Source organism: Triticum dicoccoides, chromosome 3B (genome assembly GCF_002162155.2).
Source record: "Triticum dicoccoides isolate Atlit2015 ecotype Zavitan chromosome 3B, WEW_v2.0, whole genome shotgun sequence".
NCBI lineage: Eukaryota > Viridiplantae > Streptophyta > Magnoliopsida > Poales > Poaceae > Triticum > Triticum dicoccoides.
Window position 1 is genome coordinate 770786692 of NC_041385.1, and position 8822 is coordinate 770795513.

The window sequence follows — 8822 nt, forward strand, 5'->3', positions numbered from 1 at the left end:
TAGAGCCCAGATGGGCACAGATGAAGTTGATGATAGTTGGAAAATGGTGAAAGGAGGAAGGGCATGGTGGTAGTGACGAGACGCTCAAAACCCGGTTGCATTCAACACTCATTGCGATAGGTGGCCGATACATAGTTTGGCACGTGGGCTCTATGTATGTCAACTAAATTTTTTGGGGGTGTAAGTCAATTTTGCAACGAAGACGCGTTGAGCTCGAGGCCGAAGCTGGCGACGGTGCCGCGTGGGAGGAAGCAGGTTGACAAACAAGTGTAGGTGCCTGGGGCGGCGGGGGGTTGCAGACGGCGGAATAGGTTGGGGCTTAGAGGAATGGCCTTGTGTGGTGGACGTCGGCAGTCACGTTGCATGAGAGGCGACGCATGAGGAAGAAGATGAACAATGATTGCGCAATCCTGGCCATTGGATGGAGTTTCGTTAGCCAAAAAAAGGGACTTACACCAAAAACAATCAGCCGACTTACACAGTCTGCCCCGTAGTTTTGTTACCCTGTTGGGATTTTTTACTAGTCTAAGTAATTGGCATGCTACATCATATATGGTTTATTGCTACAAATGAAGGTGTTTTTCCTCCCCCTGCTCCCATCCGTATTCCCACCTCATCCTACAGCTGCTTTTTTTTCCTTTTTCCTTCCTAATCTAATCACCCCCTGATTTTAACGGGGTGGGCCCGGGGTTTATTTTGTTCCAATCAAATCAAACCACGTACGCGGAAGCACCGATGGGCGCACGCGCGGGCTCAGGCAAGTCTCGTCCATGCACCCCAGCCTGACTACAAAACCTGAAGAAGTTTTTTGGGGGCTGTTAGATTAGATATTTTTTAGCTTTTGGCCCCCCAAACAACCATATTTGCGACCTCGCCCCCTGAACATCCTGTCTAGCTAGCTAGCTCCGCCACTGTCCACTATCTCACGCTGCTCCAATAATGCATTCCTCACATCAATAATAAGTTGGGGAAATGTTAATTGCATTAGTTGTAATGCACAAATGACATTAATTGCATTTAATAACCAACATTCAATATGGTTAATCTTGGAAATAATATTATCTACGACCCTACTACTTATACTAGTTAATTGCCCGTGAGTTGCAATGGGTGCATATATATTTTAGTGGCTCAACATTACTTATATTTGACACATGCCTTACATCCACAATATTCTGGATTTTAATAAGATTTAATTTGCTTTGAGTATGGGTAAGGGAATGCAAGGAGAATATTAATTAGTTGAGGTTTTGTTAAGATTTGATTTGATTTGGATATGCGTAGGTGAAGTAAAGAAACGTTTTGATTTTGTTGAGATTTTGGGAATATTTGATTTGATTTGATTGAGTTAATGTAAGGCGTGATTTTGAGAAAGTACCGATTTGATTTAGATTATTCTAAGTTACTCTATTTATGTTGGCTTTTATTTTGAGGGACTATTTATGTTGGCTTTTATATTGTGTACATCGGTTGAGAGTGCCAAAAAAAGAAAGAGAAAACTAAGGAGGGAGGGAGTGCGTTAAGGAGGAAGAAACCGAGCGAGGGGGAGGCGACGGAACCAATTGCCTTTAATAGTATATATAATATATTTTATTTTGTGAGAAATAGTATATATTCTTCGTCCGGAAATACTGGTTAGAGAAATGATCTTTTTCTCCAACAAGTACTTCCGAATGGAGGGAGTAATATAAACCCTTTTAGAGATTTCAATACGGATTATATATGGATGTATATAGAGATATTTTAGAGTGTAGATTCATTAATTTTACTTCATATATAGTCCATATCGGAATGTCTAGAAGGTCTTATATTTAGGAACAGAGGGAGTGGTATGGTGGAGAAAAAGTATGAGTATGGTGAATCCAAATAATTGGAGTCATCCAACTATGTATATCCGTCTCACGCTGCTCCAATCACATCATAGATAATTGGGATGAGTTGTAAAAATATTACTAATTACATTGATCATAATTTGGAAACGACATTAATTTCATTAAAGACAATAAATTTTAGAATCTTGGAAACAATATTAATGTCAAATTATACGTGTTGCACATAGGCGATTACTAATCGGGGGAAAGGAGAGCCGTTGGAGATGCTCCTACTAGCATTCAGCACAGAAATTTCATGCCGGTGGAAATTGCAAGGTGCATGAATCTTAACGGAAAATCTTTTTTTATTGTCATTAGTTGCTATTAACTGATGAAAATCTGGTACAGTATATGTATGGAGTATACCTCAAGTCTGGCTGGTGTTTACTGACTCCTCCGCGAGACTCAGACCCCCACCCAACACGGCCAGGCCCAGCTCCTCCGCCAGAACCAACCCTAGCCGCCGCGGCGCAATGGCCGCCTCCGGCAAGCGTTCCTTGGCCGCCGTCGTTCTCGCGGCGATCGCCTCCTGCGCGGCAGCGCAGACGCCAGGAGGCCCGGCATCGCACAACTCGATGAGCCTCTCCGACGTCATGGCCATCTTGTTCTTCATGGCCTTCTTCTTCCCCGTCTTCGTCGTCCTCCTCGCGTTCGCCTGCCTCCGCCTGTTCCGGCCGCCGGACGAGCCCCCGGCCGGCGACGACTCGTCGTCGGACCGGTCGCTCCACAAGGAGGGCCTGAACGCCGCGGAGATCGCGGCGCTGCCGCTGGTGTCCTATCGCGACGTCAAGCAGCACCGGATCGGCGCCAGCGGGGTCGACCCGCTGGAGTGCGCGGTCTGCCTCCTGGAGTTCGGCGACGACGACAGCCTCCGCCTCCTGCCGACGTGCCCGCACGCGTTCCACCCGGAGTGCATCGGCCTCTGGCTGGAGAAGCACGTCACGTGCCCGCTCTGCCGCGCCAGCGTCCTCGACCCGCCGGTCCTTGACCCCGAGGAGCTAATGCAGCCTGATCTGTCGCCGGAGGAAACGCCGGCGCCGCACGAATCGCCGCGCCGGCTCGCGGATCAAGACACGGTGGTTGTGCTAATCGAAGACCCCGGCTACGACGAGGAGGACGAGAGGACAAGGATCCTTGCGAGGAGGATGCGGCGCGAGGCCGCCGGGCGCCAGGCGCTGCCGCGGTCGAACTCGACAGGGCACGAGCGCGCCGGCGGGACGGAGCAGTTCGCGCTGCGGCTGCCGGAGCACGTTCGGCTCGAGATCCTGATGTCGCACAGGCTGAGGCACGTGACGAGCGCGGTCGCGTCCGTGCGCGTGAGGGAAGGAAGCGCCCATGACCCAAGCGCCGGAGGAAATTCTGTGCGGAGCGCCGTGGCGAGGCTGCTCTCACTTTTCGCGCCCGCCGGGGACGGGCGGAAGGGAGACGACGAGGAGAAGTCCGGGGGGTCGTCTCGCCGGCGGCGCGATGAGTCTGCCCGGGGAGCAGGAGAAGACAAGCTCAGAAATGATTGATGAATCCGGAGAAAAGGAGAGCGGAACCTTGATGGCTTCGATGATTAGCTAGTTGTGTTTGTGTGGTTTTGTGAGTTGTGATCGGGACTGCATCAATTTTTCCTACGGATTTTGAAGAACGAAAATGTTAGGGAATGGTTAGATGTAAGTTGCCTGAAAAGCGAATTTGGATCAATTGATTTCGTTTCAGCCGTTGGATGGAAAACACGCTGTATTGCTTCTTCAACCTTGAAACCTCTTTCTTCTTCCCCCAACCACCAAACGTGCCACCGGCCGAACCGCCGACCACCAGCGCCCGCGGCTGGCGGCGCTTCCACGCAGCCTCGCCGCCCCGCCAAACCTCCTCCCACCACCATGCTGTCTCCCCACGCCCATCCCTCTAGCCCCGACGATGACCGGTTTTTTCTCCGGCGAACTTGCACCACCGCCCCACCCACCACCGCAGTTCTTCTGCCCACACCCCCATCCTAAGATAGATGATGGGGTAGCCCTCCGGCGAGCCCTCCCTTCTCCTTCCCTTCGGCCTCCTTCCTTCAAAATCAACTGACCACAATACCTAAAGTCAGTTAACTGACATTTAGTTATTGTGAAAATGTTACTCTACCTCTGTACTACTACAAAAATGTCTTACATTAAGTTACAGAGAGACCACAATACCTAAAGTTAGTTAATTGACATTTAGCTATTGTGAAAATGTTACTCTACCTCTGTACTACTGCAAAAATGTCTTACATTAAGTTACAAAGAGAGACAGTAGTATTTTAGTGTTACATTGCTTATGAATGGTTTTTCTAGAGGACGTAATTTTAGTGTGTGAATATTAAACAACACAGACGCGACTTGCCTGAGCCCCGTGCGTCCACCCATCGATGCTCCCGCGTACATGGGTTGATTTGATTGGAACAAAATAAGGCCTGGGCCCACCCCGTTAAAATCAGGGGGGTGATTAGATTAGGAAGGAAAAAGGAAAAAAAAAAAGCAGCCGTAGGATGAGGTGGGAGCACGGATGGGAGCAGGAGGAGGGAGCAGGCAAGCCGGATCCGGGGGGCATGGCCCCTGCTGTCCCCAACTAAGCTCTGCCGTTGATGTTGGATATAGGTGGTTGAATGATACATATCATTAGGATTCATCAAACTTATGCTTTTATAAGTAGTAGTAGATAATTTCCTCATACTAGGGAGTTGAGCCAAAAATATAGCACCAACAGCTCCAATTTTCGCAATAAATTATTGATGATCACTAATAAAACAGGCTAACTTCTCCTGAATGGAGGGGGAGTTAACCTTCTCCGAATATGATCTCCAATAATGTCACGCCAATGCTCCGCCATAAATGTCCAACGAACCACCATCAGACCGCTGCCAAACCACCATCGTCGTCATTAGATTGCCCCTGGACCACCGCCCCTACCGCACACGGATAGCCATCGTTGGAGTAGGATCTCCGTCGGACCACTATTGAAAGTCACCACCGCTGCCAGACCACTACTAGACAATCACTGCCTTCAGACCATCGCCGCGCCACACAGTTGTTGTCACCGTCCGATTACTGCCATCAGATCATCGAATCGTCACTGCTGTGACCGCCGCCCATTGGACCGCCACCATAGCCACTAGAGCACCGCCACACCATCGCCAACTAAATGACAAGTGGGCCCCATATGCTAGGTTGGTTATTGGGAAAGTTCTATTGCGGAACTGTTGGAGCGTTCATCCCTAATAACCAGAAGTGTTATTGGGAGAGATTTTTTTTGTGAGCTGTTGGAGATGCTCTAACACTAGAAGTTGTATCGTGGTTCTTTATTCATGGGTTATTTTTTAGGTTGTATCATAATGGACCACTGAGTTGCTGTCTTTAGTTATACTGGGCTCTGTTTATTTTCTTGTGGTGGTCCAACCAAACCTATACTTTCATATGGAACTGCAAATATACAAAAGATTCCCTCATAAATACAAAAGATGGTAATACTCTATGCAGGGATTTACATGCATGGTTGGCTATAGGATAAATGACATATACCATTTTTCAATTTGATTTCTGTTATAAGAATCTTATATGATACAAAGAGAAGCCAATTTTTATAACACGGCATAGACGCAGACCCTCATACATATGCACATACACTCAACCCTATGAATGCATGCACGCACACTCTATCTCTATGAGAACATCTGAGAGACTGAGCCGGCACATCATTTTAAGATTGACGAAGTTGTGATAGACGCCTTCGTAGTCGACTTGAACGTCCTTCGACTGAACGCACATGCCAGATGGCCTGAAATAAATTGAGGAAAATGCAAGCATCAATGCCAAGTCTAGAACTTCAACTTTGATGGGATGGGGATATCACTGTTCTCCTAACCATCCAACCACAGGTTGGCTATCTGACACCCACAACTACATACGAAAATACCTAGTGGGCTTCGGGCACCAATGGACTTGAATTGGAAAAAAAATAGAAATTTCAAAAAGAGTCGAGATTTTCTGAAACTTTTTGGAATCAAACACGATTAGATATTATAGTCATGGGAAAAGTTTTGCGATGGCTTATCTTTAACCGACTCCAGGGCCAAGTCAAAAAAAAATCCGAGTATAAAAAGCATGAATAGTAACTTATATATAGTGTCAATGTTGTTTTTTCGCCCAGCATACCATGAAAGTCATTCATTCGTGAAACTTTTCACGCGAGTGTAACACCTTATCATGTTTGACTCTCAAAAAATAGGATTTTTTTTCTTTCACTCTTTTTGAGTTTTCTAAATTATTTTCTCAATTTGGGTACGTTGGCACCCCGAGCCCCAAAGATCCGTGTCGCACATACATATCACTACTTAGCAGTAAATGTTTTAGCATCCACTCTTTATCTAGTAAAGCTTAACGAATTATAAAAATTCTGAAACAAATGATATCCATTAATTATAATTGAAAAGAATGAATGGAAAATATGATGTGAAAAGTGGCGAGCAAATTCTTGATCACGTGCATGTCAGAAAAGAAAAACAGGCAGAACCTTGAATAACTCACTTGGGTAACTTTTTAATAAAGTACATGAGATATTATCTCAAAAACTAAAGTATCCAAATCTACATGATTATGGAAGGCATTAGAGAAGGAAATATGGAATAAGCACAATATTTAAATATGAAAAACTGACTGATAGTGAACATGCATCTACAAAGAACGAGAACTAAAAACCCATGTAAACAACTTGTGTTGGGACTAGCTATTATTTTTGACAATGAACTTGAAAGCGATCTATTCCAACGTTATCTATTAGCTTCAAGTTACAAGAATGAGCTCAGCCATTGGCACAATCATGAGTATGGAAACAAACTAAAACTTTTGTCCAAAACACAAGGTAAATGATTATCTCACTGTTTCAATACATAAGCCGATAACCATTGTGGTTGCTTCCACGAAAGATACGGACAACATGTATATATGCATTCAACGACAAGTGACAGGACACGAGGAGATGCTTTGATGAGAATGATTTCAAGTGAACTACAACACACAGAGAAAAATATGAAGGTGTTGCAAAGAATGACTTCAACAAACATAACAAGTTCTCAGAAGTCCTGTGAATATCTCCAAAGATATTAGCTTGTAGAGTGTAATATCTAAAACTCAAAAAATAGGATATCAAATTTCTCAAATAAAAAGATGAACACCAATAAATAACTGAAGCTAAATTGTAAAATATTGGCAGTAAATGTTAATTTTTGATATTTAGGACTTCATATGACAATAAGAAAATAGGGATGAATCAGATTAAAAAATGGATAGAATCATCTTCATTATGGTTCAAAGAAGAGAAAGGAAATACAAAACCTTCAAGCAAAAAAATTTCAATCAACAACCATTGCACAGATTTCAGTTTATAAAGTACAATAGTTCATTTATATACAGCAAGAGGGCAACATTCTAGGAAATTTTTAGGATTGTAAGCCAAATCACAGTAGAAAGTAAGACCTTTTGTTCAAAATGTACATGTAAGAGCTTGTAAAACCTGGTAAAATTCATTCATGCTGATTTTGCACATCTTTTCCCGAGTAGCACCATAATTCTCCTCCCCTCCCACTAGTACAGAAGCGGCCTTTAGTGCCGGTTCGTGACGGGCTTTAGTGCCGGTTCGCCAACCGGCACTAAAGAGTGGGCACTAAAGGTCCCCTCCCTTTAGTACCGGTTCGTCACGAACCGGCGCTAAAGTGCCACCACGTGGCACGAGCCAGACCCGTTTGCGTGTAGGGCTTTAGTACCGGTTGGTACTAAATGTTTGGGTGTTTTTTTAAATTTCTTTAATTTTGTGTTTTCAATTTAATTTAATGATTGTTTTACATTATAATGAGTTGTTAAATCATTAGGTGAAAGTACCGCGGATTAGTTTTCGACTGGATGCATTTATTGGATATCTCTAGCTACTAGCTAGCTAGCTAATTAAGTGAGATCAAGTATATGCCATATCCATATTATACTTGATCAACCTATAATATAAACGGATATGGCATATACTTGATCACTTAGGTAACGTAGGAAAAATATCATCACCAGCACTAGCTTGAAGAAGAAACATTCACTTGTACCAGAAGCAAAAATATCATCGAGTTCAACATGCATGATTGTACCAGAAACATTCACTTAAAGAAGAAGCATTCATATATAACACCACAAAAGCAAATCACTTAAGTTCAGAACGAAGAACACGGACATAAAAGGACAAGTACTAATTAAGAGTAGCATGAAGAACTAGCTAAATCACTCCTGCTAGCTACTCTCTCTCTGGTAAAATAGCATAGAACATGTATAGCTCTCCTGATTGATCATACTGGAGCATGCAGATGAACATGTCTCCTAATCATGGGCTGCGCTTCTCATTGCTGCCCCCTAGTACTTCTCTGCAATCATTAACAATTTTCCTCCAATCTTTCACTATTAAGCATTCATCGCTTCTAGAAATCTTGAATGCATTCATGTGCAATGCAGGATATCTTGGCCGTAAGCTAACAATTGACATCTGACCTCTAGTCTCGATCCCCTGAGGCACAACTGTCATCGGGAGTCCCTGTTGAAGAACATCGTATAGTACTTAATTAATATACTTAGCAATGAAAGTTTAGCAAAAAAATTATGTATGCAAAATATGCACTGAGGAAAAATAGTAAATATCTTACCATCATTCCTAAATAGATGTGACCGTAGTTCAATACCATCACTATTGGTCGCACGTTTTGAGTACTAATATTTCTAAGTGCAGGAAGAAAATTTGTCTTGACAGTATGAAGATCCTCAAGCCATGAAACATAATGACTTATCTCCTCGCAGTTTAGTTCAGCTCCGGGACAATAGTAGGTCCTGTCTACCAAGTGCCGGACATGTTTGGTTGAATGGAGATAAGCTGTCAATAGAAATTAGTTGTCAGTTATTTTTGAATAAGCAA

The 8822-nt window shown here is 43.9% G+C and overlaps 1 protein-coding gene across 1 annotated transcript; it reads left to right on the forward strand.

Moving 5' to 3' along the window:
- The first annotated feature begins 2344 nt into the window (after window positions 1–2344).
- Window positions 2345–3465, forward strand: LOC119279974 (E3 ubiquitin-protein ligase ATL6-like). Its single transcript, XM_037561006.1, has one exon. The coding sequence runs from the start codon at window positions 2345–2347 to the stop codon at window positions 3383–3385; it is 1041 nt and encodes a 346-aa protein (XP_037416903.1). The 3' UTR covers window positions 3386–3465.
- The last annotated feature ends 5357 nt before the right edge of the window (window positions 3466–8822 follow it).